This window comes from Micropterus salmoides, unplaced genomic scaffold, assembly GCF_014851395.1.
Source record: "Micropterus salmoides isolate LMB-PRFRI ecotype aquatic unplaced genomic scaffold, ASM1485139v1 Ms_hic_scaffold_14, whole genome shotgun sequence".
Taxonomy (NCBI): domain Eukaryota; kingdom Metazoa; phylum Chordata; class Actinopteri; order Centrarchiformes; family Centrarchidae; genus Micropterus; species Micropterus salmoides.
In genome coordinates, this window is record NW_024040485.1 from 6,252,083 (window position 1) to 6,279,112 (window position 27,030).

Genomic DNA, 27,030 nt, shown 5'->3' on the forward strand with positions numbered 1-27,030 from the left:
AACATCTACATGATTATGAAAAACAACAAAATATGTTACCATAATTATGCAGATGACACACAAATTTACATAACCATATCACCAGGAGACTATGATCACAAACAAGCGCTGAGTAACTGTGTTGAACAAATTAACAATTGGATGTGCCAGAATTTTCTTCAATTAAACAAAGATAAAACTGAATATAACTGATAAAACTGAAGTCAGAAGTCTCTGTTTTTGGAGCCAAGGAAGAACGATTAAAAGTCAGTGCTCAGCTTCAATCTGTAATGTTAAAAACCACAAACCAAGCCATAATCTCAGTGTAGTCATGGACTCAGACCTGAATTTAAGACAATTACACAGTCAGCTTACTATCATCTGAAGAATATTTCTAGGATTAAAGGACTTATGTCTCAGCAGGACCTGGAAAAACTTAAATGGCTCTTCAAGAGCTTCTCAGGGATTTGCAAATCAAAAGCCCACCATTTGACCTAAACACTAGAGTATCATATTTTATATTTAAAATGATTTCTAGCCAGCATATAGGCTAATTAAAAAAAAGACAAGCAAATATCAGTTTGAACAAACATATATTTTTATGCATGCTTTCAAACTAAGTCAGCATTGGTCTCTTAAATAAGTCCCCCCTGGCTCTTGTAGGGTACACATTGGAACTGGTTTTATTTCATGGTTTTAGGACAGTATACATATTCACATTAGGAATAGACAGGAAAAGCAGCAAATATCAGTTTCCACAAACATATATTTAAATGCATGCTTTCAAACTAAGTCAGCATTGGTCTCTTAAAGAAGTCCCCCCTGGCTCGTGTAAGGTACATATTCACATTAGGAATAGACAGGAAAAGCAGCAAATATCAGTTTGCAGTACTTTTGAAATCTAACTGAAAACACAATGGATGAAGTTCTTGATGTTGAGATGAACGGACAGAGAAGAAAAACAGAAAATGAGAAGAGGGCAGGAGAGAGAGGACAGTGGGCCAGTAAAACAGAATATATTCTGGTTGTTGCAGGAAATGTGGTCGGCCTGGGCAACGTGTGGAGATTTCCTTACCTCTGCTACAAGAACGGTGGAGGTGAATCCTTCAAGCTGTTTTAGAAGAGATGCATTATTCTGACTGTAGTGAACTGAAATAATGTTTGGTTGTATTAATGATTTCTGTGTGAAAAGATGTCACTTAGGCTAATTAATATGTAATTTCCATGAGCATACATGTCTCTGTATTTATTGTATAGGTGCCTTTCTGGTGCCATATGGTCTGTTAGCCGTAGTATGTGGGATACCTCTGTTCCTACTGGAGACCTCAGTTGGTCAGTACACCCAGGAAGGATTCATCACCGGCTGGAGGAAAATTTGTCCACTGGCACAAGGTGAGTTGATATGAGTTGAACTAAAATGTGCTGTCAAAAGAAAGAGATAAAAAGCCAATATAGTTTATACAATAAATTAATATTTTCTTCAAAGATTATTCAAGCTGTTTTGCCAGTATTTAATGTCTAATCAGGTTCTGTTGTTTTAACTGTGGTTTGTATTTCTACTGTAGGAATAGGATTTGGACAGCTGACGATTTCACTTTGTTTCTTCATCTACGTTTTAATTGAAGCTTGGGCTCTGTTCTACTTGGTGTTCTCATTCAGATCCCAGCTTCCCTGGGCCCACTGTGAGAACACCTGGAATACAGGTGAGGCTATTGAGTCTACTTTAAGTTGTTAAAGCTTGGAGAAAACATTAGCCAGTGTCTAACTCCATAGCCACAAAATTTGACCTAAAACCCAGTGGTCAATTATGCTAAACATTAGTTGTGGATCACTAAAATGATAAGCCACCGGTTGCCAGTTTAACACACATAAATACACCTTCACATCAACTTTACAGTTTAAAACCTTCAATTCACTTTACCTCAATGAAATTCTTGTTTGTCCCCAAACCAGCTAACTGCCTTGCTCTTCAGACTTTCAGTTCATCTAATGTGACTACAGATCAGACTAACACCACCTCTGCTGCAACTGAGTTCTGGGAGTGAGTCTGATCTTTTTCTTCAAGTGAACCATAATGAAATGTAAAGTAGTGTATCAGTATTTCACTTTTGATGCATACTGATACTTCAACTAAAACAAGTGATGTTTCTACATATGACTCTGCAAATCCCAACCTCACACATCCTTTTCCAGCACTTTGTGTCACATCATGGGTACCTTGTAAATTTCTCCTCAGACGGCGGGTGCTGGCCATGTCTAGAGGCATTGAGGATCTGGGCAGTGTGAGGTGGGATCTGGCTTTGTGTCTTCTTGCCTGCTGGGTGTTCTGCTACTTCAGTATCTGGAAAGGTGTCAGATCTTCTGGAAAGGTCCTGGCGAAACTCTCTTCTCTTTATCTACGCATATAATCATCACCTATAGTCATTACTTCTTTCATTTTGCAAACTATACCATAGCTTTCGGGGAGCTCAGTTTTGGTGTGTGTGGGGGGGCAGGCATAGTAATAATAATAATAATAATAATAATAATAATGATAATAAGTTATTATTATTATTATTATGTAGCCATTTTGCTACAATTACTCTTCACACGACAGCTGCAGCTGAGTTTGTGACCTGACCTTTATTTATTCTGTGAGAGGGAAGAATTTAGAAAAGTTGCGTGACGTGCAGTAGTACATGGATCATGCATAATATTCATCCAGCCAGAGGGAACGATCTGGTAGAGGGAGTGGGGCGGTGGAGCATAGAGGGACAGGAGATTGAGCCCGCTGCGGCTGGCCGGTCGCTCCACAATCTCTTGTCCCTCTGGCTGGATGAAGTCTGACGCTCCTGATTTTATGCATGGATCCATGATGATAGAGAAATATAGAAATTAATGGCAATAAAGCATGCTGTCAGAATTTTAGAGACTACACAAAATATCACAAATCATGCTTTTAGGGGAGCTGAGGGGAGCTGAGCTCCCCCGTAGTTTGCACAGTGCGTATAATCATCAACTTACAGTCATTATGTTTTCTTTAACAATTTCCTTTTCATTAAAGGTCGCATATTTTACGGCCACATTCCCCTACGTAATGCTCCTGATCCTACTCATCAGAGGCCTGACTCTACCTGGAGCTTGGGAAGGGATCTACTACTACCTGTATCCAGACCTGAAGCGCCTGGCTAACCTTGAGGTGGCATTTTTATTTGAACCCAATTTTAGAATTCCCCTGGGCATTAAAAAAGAGGAATAAGTCATTTGATGCATCTCACTGACAGGCCAACATTCTGTTGTGGGATCTTAATATAATCCTTCCATTGTGCTATCATCCATTCTGAATCTGACCTATATTTCCTTACGTTACAGGTCTGGATAGAAGCAGGATCTCAAATATTTTTCTCCTACAGCCTAAATGCAGGGACTCTAAATGTCCTAGGCAGCTATAATGACTACAACAACAACTGTTATAAGTAAGTGTCAGATATCACAGCTTTGATATTGTACTGTGTTTGAAGGTTTATCCAGATAGGGTTGTAATAGCAGCAGGCTAAGCGGGGTAGTGCAGATAGTCCTCTCCCCAGTAACATTTTCTAGCTCCTCCTGGGGGATCACAAGGTGTTCCCAGTCCAGATGAGTTTTTTGTAATCCCTCCAGCGAGTGCTGGGTCTACCCCAGAGTCTCCTCCCTTATTAGATGCCCGAACCACTTCAACTGGCTCCTTTCAATGCGAAGGAGCTCTGTGCTACCACTGGAGGTCAGTGCTCCTCACCCTAAGGCTGAATCCAGCAAACCCACAGAGGAAACTTATTTCGGCTTGGACTTGGTTGAAGATACTAGAAGACGTCTTCTAGTGTCTTCAACCAAGTCCAGTTGCCCTTGACCTCAACCTTCGTTGGACAACAGTCTGAACCTTTCTCTGAGCAACTCTCAGTCTCTCTGGGGTTTGTGAGCACCCCCCACACCCATCTGGCACCTCTCACCCTGGCCAACTCCGGAGAGGGAGAGAGTCCAGCCCCTTTTCAGGAGTTTGGTTCCTGGACCAGTGCGATGCATAGAGGTGAGCACAACTATATCTAGTTGGTTCTGCTTCACCTCCCACACCAGCTCTTGGTCCTTCCCTGCCAAAGAGGTAGCATCCACATCCCTAGGACCAGTCTGCCATGCTAAGAGCCAGTGTGCCTGGGTCCCTGCCTTTGCCTGCCACTCATCTTGCAAAGCACACGGCCCCAATGGCTATACCTGCACGTCAAAATAAAAGACAATATATTAAAGACACACTTACTTCCTTGCTCTTTTTGACTAGGGTCTACTGTCTTTCTGTGACTCATAGGGACTGCTTTTGGCTCTGTCTGCTGAACAGTGGGACCAGTTTTGTTGCTGGATTTGTCGTCTTCTCAGTACTTGGATTCATGGCTCAGAAACAGGGTGTTACAGTGGACAATGTGGTTGAGTCAGGTACAGTATATACAAATTAAATGTTTAAGATCTTAGTAAATAGTCAGTAAAACCTGAATACAATGCTCTAACATAACTAAGTATGTAGCATATGTATGTATGGGGTATCAACTTTCGCCTCGTTCTCATCACAGGTCCAGGTTTGGCCTTCATTGCTTACCCTCAGGCAACAGCTATGATGCCTTTGCCACAGTTTTGGAGTGTCTGCTTCTTCCTGATGCTCATTCTGCTGACAGTTGATACAAATGTAATAACATCTGTCACATAACCAATTGACAAATAGTAGACTTGCTTCAGACACAAATGAAATTGTTTGTTTATTTTACTGGTCCCCAGTTTGTTATTGTGGAGAGTTTTATCACCACAGTGAGCGACATGTTTCCGAAGTTGTTTCGTGCACCAGTGAGGCATGAGATCTTTGTCCTCATCATCTGTATATCCAGCTTCCTCATACAGCTTACCTTGGTTACGGAGGTAAACAAAAACAATTACATGAAACTTTCTTTATAAAACACAATAGTAAACATATTTCATTTTAAAAATGGTTTCCAAATGACGTGTTTTATTAACATGTTGTCCCTTCCTAGGGAGGAATGTATGTATTTCAACTTATAGATTTCTATGGCTCTACCAGAGTGTGTCAGAATTGTATGGCTATTTGTCAATGCCTGGCTGTGGGCTGGATTTTTGGTGAGTCAGATAACTTATTACTTAAAGCATACAAAATGTCTGGCATTTTTTCTATATAAACTTTGTATATATAGACGAAAATAAAAATAAAAAGGGAAATAGCTTCATGAGGTAGGGCACCAGTGCTAATTGCTTACGCTGTCTATGGCTTTTAGCCACAGGGTTGTTACTGAAGATGTGAATCTATAAAAAGAGAGTCAAAATAGTGCATTTGTTGGGGACTATTTTCAGTGGTGGATTAATACACATATTGGTCTTTTCATGGAATTTCTTGTCTGCAAGAAAATGGCAAATATCACCAGCCTCATTATTTAGATTTATACCATTTTGACAATATGACTTTTATTTGAACTTCCATCAGGTGCTGACCGCTTTTCTAACATCATTGAGGATATGACAGGACAGAAACCTTCTGTTTTCTTCAAACTGTGCTGGAAATACATTATTCCTCTGTGGTCACTGGTGAGTCAGGAACGTTTCTTTGTTTCTACCAATCATTTTACATACTTTCATTAACTGTCGCAGTTTATTGAGTTTTTGCCAAACCAGTAGAGCTGGATTTTGTGCTGCTTGATATGCTCAATTATTATGTGTGCATTTTACAATTTAATCTTCCAGCATCATCACATCTTGACTTAAAGGAGAACAACAACTGAGTTCCCACGGGACTTCAGCGCGAGACTACAGCTAGCCGTCTAAAACACTATTTAGGTGAATTTAAACAATGGCTAAGTTGCTAAACGCAACTTGTTCTCATGTAAGGGCCCTGTTCATGTTGGACTGACATTTTAATTGCATCTTGTGTCTGTTAAGAGGCACAAAGACACTCTTTATGTATATGCCCCCATAACTGCTGTTTTAGCTGAGTGGGAGTTCTGGGCATTAGCTGTAGCAGCTCCGTGTTGCAAGCACCAATCCGGTTCGTTTGTTTTTTCTATAGACAGTACTCACAAAGGTATAACGATCAAGATTAACTTAAAAATTGCCTGGAGTTCTCCTTTAACTGGCCTGCAAACTCTATTCGTAACTGTGACTTTTGCATTGCCAAAACTATCTTTTCCGCCAGATCTAAAGGAATGAAAAAACTTCAAATGGTTATGTATCTCTACACCTTCACAGATTTCCATTATCCTGTACCTGGTTGATTACAAACACCTGTTGATTAATGACTTCTACATTTACCCTGACTGGGCATACGCACTAGGATGGACCATGACCCTTTCCTCTGTTCTCATGGTGCCACTGTGGGCAGCTGGACAGATGTGTTTGACAGCAGGAACCTTCAGACAGGTCAGTGTCTGTATCTGTTAAAGCCTAAACAGCATGCTGTAGCTTCTGTCACTCAATTTTCTGCATGTGCAGCTGTTGTTTTTGGTATTGATCACTTAGCAAGTCTGAAGAGTCTAAAAGATGACCCAAAATGTCCGTATGATTATGGTAGTGTTTAAACTTAAGCTACTTGTTTTACTTGTTCCTGTGTTCCAGCGTTTGTCTGTCCTTTGTCGTCCTGCTGAAGCTCCAGCCTGGCGGAGGAGAAAAATGGGAGAGAAGGGAACAACTGTTGAACTGACAACATTCACTGTGACATCTTAGTGTGGCCTATGTAGCTATCACACTGTATATAAGCTTATTACAATCAGTGTAACTAAGATATTTGAACGGCAAAGCTCAAAATTGTGCTAAAACAGCCCAAATTAAACCCAAACAACCAAAAATTTGTCAATTCTTTTGTGGCTTTTTGTTTTATTTTAATGTAATCTGTAACTGTTGGCCAAACAAAACAATACAATGTACAAAAATACAAGAGGTCAAGAGGAGAGCTGGAAAGTTGTGAGAGGGGTTTCTCAGTATTTTATGACATCTTAAATAGATGAAAGATCAGAATCACTTTGGTCATGTATGTGTACACACACGAGGAATTTGACTCAGGTCTTGTGTTCATACGCAGAACAAGCATAAACAAACAGAACACTGTTTTAGACTGTTTCTTAGCTCTCTTAATTGATGTAACAGGGAAAAGTAAGACAGGTCGAGCTTAGAGTCATTAGCTGAACCCACAAGTGTTCACGGACCTTCCAGCTCTAGTTATTTCTTACATGTTCTGTCCTTGTTAGGGAGACAACAGTTAGACTAATAAGGAAGAAACAGTAGCTCAGGCGTCAGGCTAGCAGATATCAGTGTTCTCTGGGATGGATGTTTACAAGAACTCACTGGCTCCACATACTCATGGGTAGTGATAGATTCCAATAAGATGAAGCACTGGAGTCTAAACATCAGATAGATTAGTTCTTCTAGGTTAAGGCCAGCTAAAGGCGACCTAATAGGGAAACCTACAGGCACTCGGGGAATACAGAAACATAAAAGGGACCAAACGACGTTACGCTTCAGATTTGGTGTTGGCATTTGACGTGTTCACATGTTGTATGCTGGCTCTGTATCTCCTGGGCTGGGCTTTTAAACCATGCTATATTAAGTCTCCATCAGTCTCTGAAACCTCTTCACACCTGAACCTGGCTCACAATAATTCATCAACACAGGTGAACGTTCAAAGAAGAGTTGTGGATCATGTATTATGTTATTTGGTGTAATTTTCTATTCCAGTAGCCTATGCCATCATCACCGCTCTGATCTCTGTGGGCGTAGCCTAAAACAACTTATAGAGCATAAAGTCAGCCATTGCTCTTTACAGCAGGACACAGCAGATCAAATTGTGACCACACGGTCCACTGAAGACCATGTTGGTATTTTACTGTTTCCCATCACAACTAAGCTGCCATTTAACACAGACGTGTTTACAAGGTGATGTTACTAGCCTCAGCCAAGATTTGGTTACAACACTAGACTAATGCTAGAAAGAAAAAGATAGAAAGCAATGAATTGACAGTGACTATTGATTATTAAAATGTTGATTAACGGGGCCAACTGGGCAATAAGTAAATATGAAGAATCGCATATTCAGTCAAGTCATAGTATGAATAGTATTTTACCTTTGAGAATGAATTAAAGTTAACCTGGGGGCACCAGTTTGAATGGGCCAGACGGAGCTGATCACATTAACATCAGCCAGTGCGAGCACAGCAAGAGATGTACAGCCAGCATCAGATACAAGCACCTCAGACTCTAATGGAATTGTTGCTGCTCCACCAAATTGAGGTCCATTCAGACCAGCTTTCGAGGAGGTTTTCTTTCAGGCTTATTACATATAGACTTAAAAGAGTGAGGATTGTAGTGAGAGCACTACGGTGTCAGGTGTGACTGTACAGTAGTAGCAAATTGTTTACATGGCTCAGAGTCAGGTAGGAGGGCCCCAGGGAAGTCAGGGCCAGCTCTGCTTGTAAAGTCACTTTAACTAGACATTTCAGTTGTCATATAAGCGTCTGGTAATCAATGTACTGTAGCTGAGATATCAGTGAATTCAAGCTCAAAGTTTTGGATGCGATACGCAACGATTGCGGCTCGGCCAACTCCAGTTACCTGTATCATGTCAGCAGCCCAGCTGACTCCTGGACCTGCTGTTGAGCCACAGCAGCTGATCAACTCCGCTCTACTGCAGCTACCCCTGAACTCTGCTCTGGTTGTGCCTTTTTTACGTCAGTCCCTTTAACCTGTTGAACTATAGCTGCCCCCTGGTCTTGCTGGGTGGCATCCATCCACCTCCGTTGTCCCCTTTTATGCTGCAGCTCCACTCCAACTTTGCCCTGCCACTGAAACCCCCCCCGAGTCTGCTGAACCGCTGCTTCCCCCCATATTCTGCTGAACAGGAGCTAGCTTTGGTTTCGCCTGAGCCTCCTGTCCTGTCGCCAGTCCTCAGCCCAGCAGCCTTTGTTTCAGTTCAACCTTCATGTCGTCCCCAGAACTGTTAAGTCTCCCCTCCCAGCCCTCAGGCTGTTCGCCTGAGTCTCCCCGTCTGGCCCCATTACCTGCTACAGATCACCCACCAGGGGTCCCTGGTCTGGCCCTTTGGTCATGAACTTAAAGACCCTGTATCTGTTTTGCTGCTCTGTGTTCTCTCATTATTTTTTTGCTTGTATGCTTGCTGCCTTAGTTTGGATAACTACCTGTGTTGGACTCAAGCCGTCCCTTCTGCATGCAAGCCTGATTACCTGTTTGACGTTTAATAAACCCTGCAAACTTCCCAGCTACTCTCCTTGTCTTGCACTTGGGCCCTAAACTCTGTTTACCTGCCTCTGCACTTGATGTTGTGACAAGTTCATTATAACAGTGATATAGAATGATGCAACTTGGGAAACAACAAATCAGGAGGTGGAACATCACACAGATTCATGCTTTTAGGCCTTTTAATTGGACATATGAGATGGGAATGCCCTTCCTCCTCACAGTTGCATCCACATAATCCTGTATAACACACTGCTTGTAGGACCTTGAGTGCATCTTTCTATCTGGTGCGTCTTGTTGTCGAGTAGATGTTGGAATTTATGGTTGACCATGAGCAATAATGTCTTCAGAGAATTAACCTATCTTACCCCAAACCATGCATTAACGTAGATTGGAATCACAGCTTTTTCCTTTTGGAGTGGGAGTTACATTGAGATAGAAAACAACTACATCTGCAACATTCTTGCATCACAGTGCAGTGAAATCCTTATATACTGTCCATCATATCTATTTCTTATAGTCTGGATACAGTAAATTTGGTGAGCCTGGAAGAAGTTTGGAAAATTTTCTACCTTTGCAACATGAATCGTGGAGGTGAATTATACAAATTCAGAAATGTAAACATGTCTGTTGAAAGATGTCATGCATGCTGCGTGCATTTCTCTTCTTAAAGCAGGATGACAGGAGTAACATGGTGACAACAGGTTGATTGGTTGAGGACAAGATATAGTCAAACATATGCAGAACTGATCCCAGGATTTTGAAATCCTAATAAGTAAAATCAGAGAAGAGCTGGAGACAGAGCACAGTGGGACAGTAAAACAGAATATATTCTACTTTTTGCAGGAAATGTGGTCTATCTGGGCAACGTGTGGAGATTCCCTTCCCCCTCCACAGTGGAGGTACAAATACAAATTCTGAATTTAGTAACAAACTAATTACACTGAATTAACTTGTCACTGGGCATACATGCAGCATATCTCTATTTACATATCCTTGGTGCCTTACTGGTGCCATATGTTAGCTTTGCTGTGGTGTGGTGTCCGAACAATAATGCTGCGATGATGTGTTGAGAAGAAACCCGCTTGACCCTGTTCTTGATCGTAACAGTTTATTACATCAAGGAGTTCAGCATCAATTACAAGCTCTGCAGCAGCTTGGAGAGTGACCCAGCCCGATGGCCACTCTGTCTCTCTGTACATCAAACAAAGCTTATATAGGGCATGTTTAGGTATCTGTTAGATAGCATATAAGGGTCTGAGTCTGCAAACTAAGGCACCAATCCATATAAGGGCACAGTTCTATAGGATAAGTGTAGACATCTGTTAGACACCATATAAGGGTCTGAGTCTCCACCTAACCACTGACCTCTACTCTCCCCTTAAAAGGTCACTAATCCTCTATCCAGCTGCTACAGTGCTATGTTAAACTGTTATGCGTCAAATGCACATATGTTATACACCACAGTGGCATGTGGGATACCTCTGTTCCTCTGTTTTCAGCTCAGCCTCTGACTGAACTCCGAACTCACCAGGAGGCCTGCCTGTTGTTTTTTTTGTTATTTCCCTCTTGTATCTCTATTTTATCCTCTCTCCTATATTTATATGAAGCAGATTCATAAAAGAAAATACATTGTCCAGCTGTACAATAGCACAGTGGATTATTCTTTCACTGAAGCGCTTGATCGTATGATGAGAAATAAGAGAAGAAAATCAGACAAGAGTTAAGAGGAAAGGTTTTGTACTTTCACCATAACGCTGGATTACAACAAAATGGCTCTTAAAGAGCTCCTCTGGGTTTTGCAAATCAAAAGTCCACCATTTGACCTAAACACTAGAATGACAGTTTTTATATTTAAAATGATTCAGGATCAGTCTCTTTAAGAAGTCCTGGCTCTTGTAAAACAGGAAGGTAGGCCTCTCCACACTGGAACTGGGTTTGTTTTATGGATTGATGGCAGAATATATTCAAATTAGGAAAAGTAGTAGTACTTTTAAAATATAACTGAAACCGCAAGTTCTTGATGTTGAGATGAACAGAAGAAAAACAGAAAATGAGAAGAGGGCTGGAGAGAGAGGACAGTGGGCCAGTAAAACAGAATATATTCTGGTTGTTGCGGGAAATGTGTTTGGCCTGGGCAACGTGTGGAGATTTCCTTACCTCTGCTACAAGGACAGTGGAGATGAATCCTACAGACTGTTTTTATAGAGTTCCATTATTCTGGCTGTAGTGAACTTAAATAATGTTAATATTGATGATTGGTGCAGTGAAAAGATATTACTTCATTCATTTGTAATTTCCATGTCCATACATGTCTCTTTATTTAAAATATATGTGCCTTTCTGGTGCCATATGGTCTAGGTTAGTTGTAGTATGTGGAATACCTCAGTTGGTCAGTACACCCAGGAAGGATCCATCACCAGTTGGAGGAAGTTGTGTCCACTGGCACAAGATAGGGCATCTTCTGTTTAACATCTACATGATTATGAAAAACAACAAAATATGTTACCATAATTATGCAGATGACACACAAATTTACATAACCATATCACCAGGGGACTATGATCACATACAAGCGCTGAGTAACTGTGTTGAACAAATTAACAATTGGATGTGCCAGAATTTTGATAAAACTGAATATAACTGATAAAACTGAAGTCTGAAGTCTCTGTTTTTGGAGCCAAGGAAGAACGATTAAAAGTCAGTGCTCAGCTTCAATCTGTAATGTTAAAAACCACAAACCAAGCCATAAATCTTGGTGTAGTCATGGACCTGAATTTAAGGAGCCACATTAAGACAATTACACAGTCAGCTTACTATCATCTGAAGAATATTTCTAGGATTAAAGGACTTATGTCTCAGCAGGACTTGGAAAAACTCATGCATTTTTTTTTTTTTTTTTTACAGGGCTCCCTAAAAAAATCGATCAGACAGCTGCAGCTGATTAAGAACACTGCTGCTCGAGTCCTCATGAAGACCAAAAAAGTGGATCACATCACTCCAGTTCTGAGGTCTTCACACTGGCTTCCTGTCATGAAGCTCTCTGACTCATGTTGTAGTTTTGCCGTTTATTAACAGTAGTAGACATAACTAACTAGCATGCTGTAGCTGCTAAAAACATACAACGAACTACCAACGTTACCCAGAAGCCCCTTGCTTCACTTCCAACACAAATACTGCTCACACTCTGCAGCGACCTGTATTGTTCAGTGTAGATAGAGCTACATCTAAATCACATCACACTTCCTGTCTGTCAGAGATTTGATTTGATTTCAATGTCCTGCTGTTGGTTTATAAAGCACTGAATGGTTTAGGGCCAAAATACATAAATACATTTCTGATCTTCTGCTTCGTTATGAACCATCCAGACCTCTCAGGTCGTCTGCAGCAGGTCTGCTTTCTGTCCCCAGAGTCAAAACTAAACATGGAGAAACAGCAGCGTTTAGTTGGAGTTTATGCTCCGTATATCTGGAACAAACTCCCAGAAAACTGCAGGTCTGCCAAAACTCTCAGTTCTTTCAAATCAGGACTGAAGACTTTTCTTTTTACACTTAATTAGATCAAATTTAAAGCTGTAGATTGATAACTTACACTGAAAACACCTGTTTTGTTTTTAGATTTTCAGTGATCACTATTTAAAAAGCTTAGAGTGCTCTTTTGATTGCACCATCTCACATGGCTGATTCTCAGTCAACAGGGCCGAGTAGAATTACAAGGGAGAGGAGGGAACAACTATTGAACTGACAACATTTGCAGTGACAACTTAGTGTGGCCTGCAAAGTCAAGTTAACTAAACATTTCATCTATCACACTGTATATACACTTACTACAATCAGTGCAGCTAAAATATTTAAATGGCTAAGCTGAAAATAGTGCTCAACCAGCCCAAATAAACTTAAACAACGAAACATTTGTCAATTGTTTTGTGGCTTTTTTGTTTGGTTTGATGTTATCTGTAAATTTGGACAAACAAAACAATACAAGGGAGTAATATTGAGCTCTAGAAAGTTGTGACAGGTATTTCTCAGTATATTTTGACATCTTGAGTAGATAAAAAATCTGAATTTTTAACACTTTGACCAGTTATATGTACACCATCCATCGTCAACCGCTTATCCTGTGTACAGGGTCGCGGGGAGCTGGACAGCCTGGACAGGTTGCCAGTCCATCGCAGGGCCGGTATATGTACACATACAGGAGATTTGACTCTGGTCTTACAGTACATTGCTCTCAGCGTACATACACAGAACAAGCATAAACAAAAAGAACTCTGTGTACCACCAGCCTCCAGAAGTGAATATACTACGTGTGGAGTGTCTGTATTTATAAAAATCACTTGTCTCTCCAGTAAATCATTCATGATAGTGCTCACTTGACAGAACAGTACATCATTTCATTTCAACATTGCACTCCAGTGACTGTTGGACTCACGCACTTTTCTTCCTTGTACGGTGCCTAGTTTACCCACAATGCAACTATACGCTGACAGTTGATTTGGACATTTGGGTGTGTTTGTGGCTAATGTAGCTTTGAGCTGCTAGCCTCAAACACAGACGAGCTGCGAGCTACAGAGGACTGGTAACCTCACTTCTTTCAAACTCTACACCCCCAGATTATTTTTCCGTTGTCTAACTTGAAGTCTTCATCTCCAATGATTATTTAGCACAGCTCTCTCTGGAGCCACAACAGGTGCTGTACAACTTTGTTCACATGTGCAGTAGTGTAGTTTGGATAACACCTGCAATCATACTTCGATGCGTAAAATAAGAGCAATTCTATCTTGCCATTTAAACATCATTATCAGAGATGTGTTTGCTCATTCATGTTTACTCTGTTGACTTATCCTCGTAGAGTGGTTGGTTAGGTCACGTGGAAGACCAAGCATGATTTATAGTCTGAAGTATGTATCAAGGTAAGCTTCCATAATCACTTCGCAGTTGAGTGGGATTATGTTTGTAGACAATGTTAGTTTCTATTTACCACTCCATGCCATGTCTGCCATGGATCTACTGGGGACACAATGCTGGTTCTGATGTTGGCTCACCAACAGGTCAACATGTAATCTCCCAAAAACTGTTAAAAAAACGTCAAGTTAAGAAAACCGCTTTAGCACTGTTAGTGGGGATTTAGGTCCATGCACATATATAGTATTTAATGGTGGACTGCACCATCTGTCTCTCACCCAATTTCTTTGAGGTGCTCAGTGGGTGTCCTGCAGTTGTAACTATGGTGTCCAAAATGCCCCTTGTAAGTGCCATAATGTTGTGTGTAAACAGTAGGTTACTGCTAAAGATCTTGCGTAGCAAAGAGGAAAACTAAAATGTAAATGCTCTGTATTTGTATAGCGCCTTTCTAGTCTTTTCGACCACTCAAAGCGCTTTTACACTACATCTGCATTCACCATTCACACACATCCATACACTGGCGGAACAGCCGCCACACTTCGACATGCAGCCTGGAGGAGCTGGGGATCGAACTGCCGACCTTCCGATTAACGGGCAACCCGCTATATCTCCTGATCTATCTCCTCCCCTAAAAGAGGAGGGAACTGTTAAACTGAGGGAGTCTGCAGTGACAGCTTAACATGACTTGTGAAGCCACATTAACTAGACCTTTCAGCTGTCATAAGCTTCTGGTAATCAATGTAGTGTAGCTGAAATATCAGTGATAAGAAGCTCAAATTATTGATTAAATAATCAATTTCAAAAATTAGATCATTTTTAAATGATCTATTAACATGCTGCGCTCATACAAGTTTTTGGATGATACACTGGCCTAGGGTGGTAAATTCTCATTAAAGCACTTCAAAGTACTCACTTTAATATTCCACATTTTAGGCTTCAGACAAATTGATTCAGAGCAGATAAGTGGTAGGCAGGAAGTGGCAGTGTCCAGGACTGCAAATGTTATTTTTACAAATGATTCAATCACAATAAAAATTTTAAATGCCATTTTGATGCACCCGTTGTATGCAAATGAAAACAAAAAAGTTAACAGCATCCCTACCTGTGATGCCAATTTTGCGCTACACCAAAGACCACCGTCACCTTTGTAACAGTGAATTAGATTCTGTGCAGCAGAAACCTGTCAACCTCTTATATGCATCATTTTCAACTCATGCATGCATCTACTGTGAGGGAAAACACACGTTTAATTTCAGTTTTTAATATTTATTGAGTACTACAGCTGCCAATGTTAAAGGTGAAAAGTAAAACGTTTGTCATCCTGAAGTGGACGCGTCCATGTACTTGAAGTCCATTTGAGAAGTGAGTTGCATTCCTCAGTTTTACAAGATCATTACAGAACGTGCGCAAGCAGTGCGTGTTGTTCCTCAGTGCCAATGAAAGTGTCTAACGTTGTTCTCCATTATTTCTTTTGGAAAAATCCCATAATGGAAGCTTGTTTATTTCCTTTATTTGCGTTTGCAGATGTTTTCTTCTGACTTCTCTTCTGGTCTTCTTTGTGACTTGCTGGTAGTTTTGCGGGGATGGGATCTTTTTGGGCTTGTTTGGTGGCCTGAAAATCATCTTCTGTTTCAGAGTACGATTCACTCTCGTAGACTTTCTCTGTCACTGAGGGTGAGATGATAAAGCAGAGTGAAAAAGGTCTTAAAAGTGTTTGGTCAAATCCCATTTCTATGCATGCATGAGAAGGACACTTAAATACAATGCAATAAAGCAAGCACTTAATATTTACTCAATTTACATAGGTGATAATCAAGTAATCGCTAATGACAATTGTTAGTGAAATTAAACAAACACTCCTCTTATTCAATGTCAACAAAAACTTTTAAACATTTATAAAAAGTTATATATACCCAATTATTGGAGATAGATATATAGATTATATATATATATATATATATACTGTTATACTTGTGTAAGTTATGAAAGATAGAAGTTGTGTTTTTGTGGAAAATGAATTAGATGCAGTGTTGGGGGTAACGCGTTACAAAGTAATGTGTTACTACTATCAGATTACTTTTGTCTGTAGCGCAGTAATGCAACGCATTACTGTTGATAACTTCAGTAGTCACATTACAGTTACTAATAACAAAATCGTCGCGTTACTTACGTACTGGTTCTTCAACTATCAGCATAACGGGAGGAGAGAAAAATAAATCAAACATATTTTTTCGTGTGTGTTTGCGTAACACTTTTCCGACCTCACTTTTGACTTTAACGCCAGTTCATGAGGAAGCAGAAATGGCAGAGCTTCTAAAAACGTATTTCGAGGGGTTTAAGTACTAGTATTCTCTAGCACGCCTGTGGCGAGGCTCTCAGGCCTGGGCTGTGCTGACTCCAAGGAGGAACAGGTTGTCTGACAAACGATTCGCTCCTGCTCATCAAGTATAGCCACTTCTTTCATAAGCATGTCCAGTAAGAGGGAAAAATCTACTTTAAAGCCATAGTTCAGCAAGTGAGCTACAGTAAGTTTGTTGTGAGGGTTTGGCCTGTTAAATGCACAGTTCAAATTAAATTACATAAGATTTTCCTTTGAAGTCTGATATTGTGATGAGGGCCAGCGTCTTATTTTTTTATTGATAGAAAAAATTACATGGTTGGAAGGACAACCTTTTTATTTATGTTGTATTGTAATGAAATACATTATTTAAAATATAAATGTTTCCAATTAAATGCCTATTAATGTTTTAAGCATTATAATACTGTACTGTAGCCTTGTTCTTCTCTTGACAAATGTTGGGCTGACGTTCACAACTTTGTTGTCAGCTAAGAGAGATCATGTGGATGTTCTCATTAAAATAAGCATTAGTGTTTATCTGGGCATATATGAGGAGTAACATGTTATTTGCAGTTATTGTGCATCGCAGGTGATGTTTCGCAGTAATCCAAAAGTAATGTAACTAGTAGAGTAACTAGTTACTTTCAGCAGTGAGTAATCTAGTAAAGTAAGGCATTACTTTAAAAAAAAGTAACTAGTAATGTGTAATCCATTACCATTTTTTTGAGTAACTACCCCAACACTGATTACATGTAGTATAAATTTAACAATAAGTTTATAAATAATGAAATCTAGCCAGAGGACACGTAGTAAATCATCTGTCTGCTTTTCATACCCATGCATCCTTCCTCATCTAAGAAGTTACGGGATTTCAGGACTCGTCTCCTCTTCCTCGTCTTCGTTTCAGAGTGCCCCAGCTGTAGAATGAAATCACACACATAAAGAGCATTTCATCAGTGACTATTAATGGAATAAATACATTTTATATTTTCCACACTTTTAGTTCTTACATCAGCGCTACGATATCTTAATAACACTTACATGTGAATGTGAAACAGACTTGATCTCCTTCTTAGGACTTGGTGATGGCTCTCTTGTTTCCATTTGCTGTGGAGAATCTGGAATGACTGAAGAGGTCATCAAATATTAGTCTTTTATATTTTTTGGCTTTACAATATAAATTAACTCAGACGTATTTCTCTGAACTATAGCCAACTCTATATTCTGATGCACTACTACATGAAATGTGAACTAATAAAGATATATTTATTATTTCAGTCAACTATCAAAATATTTTTTCATGCATTCTCAGGGCTATTTCTTTTTTTACTGAAATTGAAAATACTTGTTTGATTAATCACAGAACAAAGCTCACCATCGTCATCGCTGCTGTCTGGTTCAGGCTTCCTAATCCTTCGGCGCTTTTTCTTCTCCATTTTCTCCTCCTCGCTGTCAGAATCCTCTATTCGCTTGCTTTTGCTTCAATAAGAGAAATTTAATTTATTTGAATATTGAAATTTTATTGAATTTATAGCCATATTTGACTTTGGTGAATCCATCATCACTTTCATGAACCGCTCATTAAATTCAAGACTTTTGTAGCCAAGAAATGTAAAAGGCAGACATTGTCTGTTTTTATTTAAAATTTTCAGCATGAGTCAATCATTTATTTTCATTAATTCACACTCAAAGTTGACACCTTTTCCCAACGCTATTCTGACACACACACACACACACACACACACACACACACACACACACCTCCTGGAGTCTTTATTAGTGTCTTTGGGCGGCTCCACTGCAGCAGCTTCTTTTTTGTCTTCAGGCTGTGAACTCTGACGGTGCTGCTCTGCTGGCTTTAATGACTGAGCTGCTTCCTCCTCCTTCACAGTTTTGTCTGGTTTCTCTGAAGAAGAAAAGGGAGTGTTTAGTTGGAAAAGTTAGTGATTAAATAAAGTCAGCATATATGTAACCCCAGTGATAATAGTAATAACACAGTAATAACTCCCCCAAAAGATTCTGAGCATTAAACAGTTTAAAAGTGGAAAATATAGGTACCGGTACTAATGGTGCTTTCAGAAAAATTCAAGTTTAATCCTTGCGACGCTTTCCTCGCATGAGTGCATTCGCTGCAAGTGTTCATACACAATGCGAGAAGTTGATTAGAACCCGCGAACATTTGCTCAAGTTGGAAATTTTCAACTCACGTGAAGGCCTTCGGCACCGCCCCATTGGCGTCGCTTTGCGCCGCCCGACAGGAATAGCGGCTCTACGCGTCTTTGCATTGACTTTGTATGTAAACTCACCGCTTCTGAACGCTCGCTTCGCTTTTGGTCTGAAAGCACAGTTAGTGCTGGGCAATACGGCCGGAAATGTTATCACGATAAAACATTTCACATCATTCAATATCGATTATTCTTATGATAAATGTCAAATCATTATAAGGCAGATTTTTGCTCCTGAGTGAAAGTTGAAGAAACCAGATGGTTAATTGTGGTTTTAAACTATTTTTTAAAGGTCAGAACAAAAACTTTATGCCAAACAGTGGATCCAGTGTTTCCCATATGTTCATTGATGTTGTGGCGCCACAATATCAACGCTGACTGCCACATAATGATTTCCGATTTAAAATTTTTTTTACTAGGCCTATTTAAAATCGTATTATTGCAGAGCGCCGTAGCGCATTCACGCAGCACATCCTGTCGTTTGTCCCTCTCTCTCTCCCCCCCTCATGAACACCACTACACAAATCTGTCCAACACAACGCTGTTGGACACCAAGCTTAAAAAAAAAAAATAAAAAAAGTTATTAGCAAGCACGTAAGGAGCCTAGCTAATAAGAAGAGCCAAGCTAACGAATAGAGCTGGGTTGTCGAGGTTAGCACATTGTTTTTAGCTTGTGCCACAGTTACACTGTCATTCTGTGGGAAACACTGGGATCACTTAACAAATCGTGGTAAAACATTCAAAACAATTATAATTAAGTAAATTTAACTTAAGATTTTTTTCAGTCCCTTTTCCTTTCTAAAATGGCCTTGTTATGTTGGCAAAGGTCCAGACGACCCAATCCAGTAAACTATTTAGTCCAAAACACATTATTATATCAATATATAGACACGGACTGCTTTATATTAGCCTAACTACAGCTAGCATGTAAACAAAAAACACGTCTACACGTTGACTTTTTGAATGACACCTTAACTGACCCAATAGAAACTTCCATGCCCTGTCCATGGCCTACAATACCCAATGAGTGTCCTCGTCGCCAGGAAGTGCGAGTCCCCTTTCTTTCGGTATACACCGACACCGAGCCACCACTTTCCACAGACATATTTATATATTGTCGAATACAAAAACACCTCGCGCCGGAGAACTTTAAGCCCTGCCTTATATTATTACTTCTGTGTCTTTCCAAAATTCCTTGTTTGCCTGAATTTGACTGCATGCAAAACACCCCTGACAATTATTAATGCATTCTCTGTCTTTACAGGGTTAATCGTGGGGTCTACCTGAAGCTGAGGTCGCTACCTCAGCTTCATAATAGAGACCGTTTCAAGATAAATAGCTTATTGAGTGACAAGAAGTAAGGCGGAGCAGGATGGTAAACACAATAAACACAAAAGGCTCATGAATCTGAAGTCTTAATTAGGGCTTAATTAGACCCGAATATTCGACCGTTGGGTACACATTCGATTTTCAATTATGAGATTGAGGGTTTTTTTTGTGCGCCTGACCTCCGACGACAGCAGTGAATGTAACACTCCAGTTCACATCAAAGGAAAAACGACATGAAGCCCTCAGCTGTGTCGGAGCACTTTAAACTGCGTGATGACTGCAGTAGTGTGGAAGTTATGGCATTTATTAATTTTACAATTGCTAAATTCATTACAGATCAAAACCTATTTTAAAATTGATCAGTAAACTGTAGGCTGGAAACAAAACAAACAACAACATAATGAACGCATTTAAATAAGCCTAGTTACAGTGGGGGAAAAAAGTATTTGACCCCTTGCTGATTTTGCAGGTTTGCCCACTTACAAAGAATGCAACAATCTACAATTTTAATCATATGTACATTCTAACAGTGAAAGACAGAATCCCAAAGAAAATTCCAGAAAATCACATCATATGAATTTATAAAAATTGATAACCATCTGATGAGGAAAAACAAGTATTTGACCCCCTACCAAACAGCAAGTATTCTGGCTCCTACAAGCCAGTTAGTCTTTCTTTAAGACACAGCCCCAATCCCAACCAATTATCTACATCAAATACACCTGCCTCACCTCGTTACCTGTATAAAAGACACCTGTCAACACCCAAACAACCAGCATCCAACATCAGCACCATGGGCAAGACCAAAGAGCTTTCTACGGACATCAGGGACAAGATTGTTGATCTGCACAAGGCTGGGATGGGCTACAAGAGAATCGGAAAGCAACTTGGAGAGAAAAGATCAACTGTCGGTGCAGTTATCAGGAAATGGAAGAAGCACCACACCACCGCCAACCTCCCTCGGTCTGGGCCTCCACACAAGATCTCGCCTCGTGGGGTGTCCCTGATCATGCGAACGGTGAGGAATCATCCCAAAACCACAAGGGGGGAACTGATGAATCAACTGAAGGCAGCTGGGACCACAGTTACAAAAGAAACGGTTGGTAACACACTACGCCGTCATGGATTGAAATCCTGCAGCGCACGCAAGGTCCCCCTGCTCAAGAAGAAACATGTACAGGCCCGCATGAAGTTCACCATTCACCACCTGGACGACTCAGAAGAGGCCTGGAAGAAGGTGATGTGGTCAGATGAGACCAAAATAGAACTTTTTGGCCTCAACTCAACTCGTCGTGTTTGGAGGGCAAAGAACACCGAGTACAACCCAAAGAACACCATCCCCACCGTCAAGCATGGTGGTGGCAACATCATGCTTTGGGGGTGCTTTTCAGCCAAGGGGACGGGACAACTCCATCGTATTGAGGGGAGGATGGACGGGGCCATGTATCGTGGAATTCTGGACCAACATCTCCTTCCCTCAGTGAGAGAGCTGAAGATGGGTCGAGGATGGGTGTTTCAGCACGACAACGACCCTAAGCACACCGCCAAAGTAACAAAAGAGTGGCTGAAGAAGAAGCACATCAAGGTTCTGGAGTGGCCTAGCCAGTCTCCAGACCTGAATGCAATTGAAAATCTTTGGAGGGAGCTTAAAATTCGAGTTGCCAGGCGACAACCTCGGAACCTGAATGATTTGGAGGCTGTCTGCAGGGAGGAGTGGGCCAACATCCCTGCCGAAATGTGCACAAACCTTGTCAACAACTATAAAAACCGTTTGACATCTGTGCTGGCCAATAATGGCTTTTCTACAAAATATTAACATGCTGTTTGTCCAGGGGGTCAAATACTTGTTTTTCCTCATCAGATGGTTATCAATTTTAATAAATTCATATGATGTGATTTTCTGGAATTTTCTTTGGGATTCTGTCTTTCACTGTTAGAATGTACATATGATTAAAATTATAGATCGTTGCATTCTTTGTAAGTGGGCAAACCTGCAAAATCAGCAAGGGGTCAAATACTTTTTTCCCCCACTGTATATTAGGCCGATTGTAGAAGAAAATCATTTAGTCGCTATAATAAAGTCGCTATTATAAAGTTAAAAGAGAATTTTGCATAATAACATGTTAGATTTAGTTCCGCTACCAAAAATACGCTCATCCCGTGCGCTCTCCGCCTGGACTCCTGCCCGGTGAAACTATTTCCGGATTCTGCTCTGGACCTGCTCGGATCAGACTCTCTCACTCTGGACTCTCAGCTACGGTTCCCCCTGCTCTGCACAGCAGCCACCAACCCGGTTCGGCACACATCTATTTTCACTCTGCCTCGCTCTTCTGCTGCTCAATATCGGATCCCTTTAACCTGCAATAATTATTTCTCCCTTTCTTAGTCCTGTACCTGTGTCTGCTAGCCCTGCTATAAAAGAAAGTTAAACAAAAACAGAGTTAAAAACTAAGATTTGGTAGTGAGAATAATAAAAGCTTCAATTATTCGCATCCAAGCTTAAAAAGAAAAAGCCAGCCCTAGTTTTAAAGTCATGTGTCCAACGCCACAAAAGCACATTTAATGTCTCTAAATGGCAAAAGTGCAAGACCCTACACTAGGACTGATATTGTTGCTAGTTAGACTGGCCAGTGCTTTTAACTGCCCCTTAAAGGACAAATTTAAGTATTTTGATTTTAATTGAATCCACCAACTGATATGTCATTTTAAAAGTAGCTGTAATAGCTACCGACTATTTCTTAGAGTAATTCTACCGTCGTAATAATTAGCACTACGATTTCATTGTTAAGTAGGGGTGGGGGGAAAAAAATAAAAAAAATATTTGATACAGCATAGTATCGTGATATTTGCCATGGCAATACTGTATCGATACACGGACGCCAAGTATCGATATTTTATTATAAATTGCAGATGGGAGTTTTAACTTTTTGGTACTAGAATAATAAAATCTATTGCTTTTTTAGTCCACTAGAAAACTTAACAGGACCATATAGAGGACTGAAAAAGTGATGTGAACAAACAGAAATGTCTCTTTTTAGATAAACAGATGTTGACAAAGTTTGACTTTTGGGACCTACTTGGAAGTTGGAAAAAGGTAATAAATTTCAATATATATCAATACATTTAAAAATCGCAATAAAATCGAATCGCAACATAAATGTCGTGATAATATCGTATCGTGGGGCCTCTGGTGATTCCCACCCGTACTGTTAAGCAGCAGATTTGTCTCGTCATCAGAACAAAAAGGACTCTGTGGCAGCAGAAATTAAAGCCTGTCACTTAATACACGCAAAGGGATCACTGTTTTATAGAAAAATACACAGCTAAACAACAAAAAGCACAGAGACTTGTGGCAAATCACTGTTAGTGTCACTCACTTGCTGCTTGACTCCCAAAGAAGTTAATCACTGAATTGGCCTTTGCCGCTGGTTTACTTTTGGCGGCGTTGACCTAAAATATCAAAGACAGTGGTAAAAAACTACAGAAATGACTCTGCTACTGTAGTTAATCACACCACACACTACAAAGCCATACCACAGGCACGTCCTCCTTCTGCTCTGACTTAATGTCTTTGCCACTGTCCTGGTTCTTAGGAGCAGTCTTATTTGCTAACATTCCCATGATGCCTTTCTGCGGCTTGGTGGAAGGTTTTGAAGCCAAATTAGCTTCTCCATTCATCCCAGACTTTTTGTGTTCAGGCTCTGGTGTAGGAGCACAATGGACTTCACTTATTTTCTGCAGCTCCAGAGAAGACATGGGCACTGCGCTGGCACAGCGGATCGCACTGTATCTGCAAACGGAGTAGAAGGAACAATTTAAGCACTCTCCTGAAGACTGAGAGTCCTATAAAAACCCTTCTAAACACCCTGTAGCTACCACTACCCCCAGCTAAAAAAAGTAATCTCAGCAGGGTAACTGTAATTTGAAATAAAGTAGCTTTTCCTCACCTGTGTAATGGCATTATTTACTATCCACTTAAAAGCACAAACAAATGTGGTCAACATACTTGCTGCAGTTCTTCAGATTGTCTTTCACAGCATCATAGTCAACGCTGTACAGGGGGCCGCTGTCTTTCAGTGATGCTTTCTGGACACTGTAGACATGGACACTGACTACCAAGCTCATCTTGGATTTGAAATCTGCAAAAGAAAACACCTGAGGTTGCCTCTTCTACAAGAGATATATTGCTAAAAACAGACAAACAGAATTTACACACCTTCCAACTTGTCCTCCTTGACAATGGACACCTTGTGACTCTGAAAAGAAGCACAACATGAGTAACACAATATACGTGTACAGAAACTCGCGGACCACGCCGCAACAGGTCTCAGTTTAACTGACCGTGTTTCTCACCGTTTGGCCATTGTCCACAGACTTCCCCGACACGAGATAGGTGGCATGGAGCTGAGCTGAACCTTCCTGCCTCTTGTGATCCAAGTAATGGTAAAGCATTCTGAAAACAAGACAGACCATTTCATTAACTCTGACATCATACTATGTTCCCAAAGAATTGATATTGATATACTGACTACTGCATAACCTTCTCTACACTTATCCTTGAGCTCTGCATAAAGTCATGCGTCACTTACAACACATCAGCAAATACTGTTTGATCACATAAAAAAAAGGTGCATCTGGTTTTGCCTCAGACAGATCTACATCCGTCTGAACTGGGTATTGTCCTTCAATATTTTTGGTGTACTGATAAAAATCTCTTAATAAAAATTTCAATAATTTCAGCCCATTTCTTACCATATCAGCTACATTGTGTTAAGACAAAATTAAACACTGGTGTTGAACTTGAAGGCTCTTTCCTGACCTTGGAAACAGTCATCATGATTGTGATTCCAGTCAGTATAAACAGGACCACCTGGCTCTGAAAATCTTTGGCTTCTTCCCATTTCTGCATTGTTTTAAGCCAACTAAGTGAAAAGAAGGAGCAACACTCACTGCTTAGCGGTGTTTACATGGACCCCGAGAGTGAGACTCAGCCATTTATAGGTCACCTGGTCAACAGAAAACAGACGAAAACATTTGTGTTTGGAGTCAGATTTTGCTTGGCTTCATGGGTGGGGAATCTGGGAGAAAAAGGCTTAAGTATTGAGCTTTATCGTCTACAACTGGAACGTTAATTTATCTATAACGTTTAGCTGAAGTTACAGTAACGTAATAGCTTGAACCTAGCTAGCTAACCTGTCATACTTTGTAACGTTAGCCTTTTAGTTTCCATCATTAAACTCGCTAAAGATAGATATGCAACGCCTCATGTAGTTTAGCTAAGAAAATGTCAATCTTTGAGTCTTATTCGACATTTGATAATCAAAGACAAACAAACAACCGTTGGCGGTTAACGTTACCAGCAAACTGGAGCTAGTCAATTTATTTATTTACACAAATTATATACGTTTTTGATGAATTTAAGTGTTGTGTTCTAGATCATTCATACGCCGAATTAACCAAAAACCCCACAACAAATTGTAAATAGTCATAGGTCATACCATGATCAAAATATATATTGCCCTGAAAGAAAACAAACCATAAACATGTCTTTTTTGGACGCAATTCACCGGCTACTTATGTCAGGGCTAACTCGGGTCTAACGTCAGTAGCGTTACGTTAAATTGGCCCCAAGAATAACATTCATAAAAGAGGACATATCACGAATCAGGATTTTCACTTACTATCTTGTTGTGGTCGTTGACAAATTCGTCGATGTTATCCAAGTAAAGCTCGTCCATTTTATTAGATATTCCGTGAATGTGTACGTCTTGTTGAACCGATTTGACTGCGCGGGAAGGCACTTTATTTACTTCCTGTTAAATGTCACGTGTGCCTCCTTTTCTTTCCGGTGGGATGAGAGGCTGCAGGCTGCAGGCTGCCCTCTACATGTCTACACGGGCGACACACTCAAAATAAACTCAAAGAATACGGCTGGTGATGGAGCGTTTTACTAATTTGCTCAAGTACTGTATTTAGGTTTAAAATTAAGTTAACTTGAGTATATCTGTCTTGGCAGACCTTCTGCTTTACCACTGCTTATTGCCAAGAACTATTGCACTTTTTACTGTATTGCAGATTAAGATAGTAGTCTAAAGAGAAAAACGAATGCTAATGCTGTTGACAGTGACACAATGCATTTCAGATAAGGCTTATATATGTATCTTGACAGTTTTAGAGAATTCACTCAATGCTCTCTCTCTGTCTCTTAATTCAATTCAAGAAAGCTTATTGGCACGGACATTATGACAACATTATTGCCAAAGCCGCATACATCCACACATAAAAGCAGAGTGATAATGTTAACATAACAGAAGTGAAATTAAATAAGTTGGTGTCTTCACCGGCTGTCCCTCAGGTTGAGGCAGGCTGCAACATATTTTGCTGCCAGTGTGGCCAAATCTTTCTTCTCTCCCAGAATGAGTGGTAGTTTTTCTTCATTTGTGTAGTTTTGAAACTCAGGGAGGATTGAGTTGAGTTCACTGAATTTCTAATTTCAGTATATTTGGTGTACTGGGTTAAGAAGTGCAGCTCTGTCTCTCTGGCCCCCAGACTGCAGGGCGAGCACAGCCTCTCCTCTCCGGGCAGCCAGGTCTGCCTGTGCCAGCCTTTTTCGATGGCTAGGCTGTGCTCACGGAGTCTGTATGCTGTCAGGGTTTTCCTAAGTTTTGTGTCTTTTATGAACTCAGGTAAGCAGCAGCTGTTTATTTCGTGTTTTAGAACAGAATAGCATTGTAGTTAGTGCTGTGTTCTCTCTCTCTCTCTCTCTCTCTCTCTCTCTCTCTCTCTCTCTCTCTCTCTCCATAAATGCACTGAAATGCAAGTGGGTACTAGGCTACAAATCTTGCTAGTAGCTTACCACAGGTGAACAAAAAATAGAGATCACCGTTGTAGAGTATCAATAGTTTGTGCACCTTCAAATCTTTCTACCAGGTTGTGCTTTCTGAATTGTGGCAATGCTATACAAATCCAAACGGGCTGTTTTAAGACAAAAATGCTCACTTTAAGTTTA

General features: G+C 40.4%; 2 protein-coding genes across 2 annotated transcripts; one reads left to right on the plus strand and one right to left on the minus strand.

Moving 5' to 3' along the window:
- The first annotated feature begins 895 nt into the window (after positions 1–895).
- Positions 896–6,702, plus strand: LOC119902960 (sodium- and chloride-dependent GABA transporter 3-like). The gene is made up of 14 exons (XM_038719361.1): positions 896–1,076; positions 1,237–1,371; positions 1,545–1,682; positions 1,933–2,020; positions 2,216–2,348; positions 3,023–3,157; positions 3,331–3,434; positions 4,295–4,419; positions 4,554–4,666; positions 4,756–4,893; positions 5,007–5,109; positions 5,471–5,571; positions 6,229–6,399; positions 6,595–6,702. Exons 1-14 carry the CDS (start codon positions 896–898, stop codon positions 6,700–6,702), a joined length of 1,773 nt encoding a protein of 590 aa, XP_038575289.1.
- An 8,668-nt stretch (positions 6,703–15,370) lies between these two features.
- Positions 15,371–25,842, minus strand: pold3 (polymerase (DNA-directed), delta 3, accessory subunit). The gene is made up of 12 exons (XM_038717339.1): positions 25,703–25,842; positions 24,972–25,027; positions 24,375–24,474; positions 24,238–24,277; positions 24,028–24,160; positions 23,556–23,811; positions 23,399–23,471; positions 18,229–18,373; positions 17,843–17,946; positions 17,509–17,594; positions 17,303–17,384; positions 15,371–15,797 (listed from the first exon to the last, which is right to left on the minus strand). Exons 1-12 carry the CDS (start codon positions 25,757–25,759, stop codon positions 15,592–15,594), a joined length of 1,338 nt encoding a protein of 445 aa, XP_038573267.1. The 5' UTR covers positions 25,760–25,842; the 3' UTR covers positions 15,371–15,591.
- Positions 25,843–27,030: the final 1,188 nt, after the last annotated feature.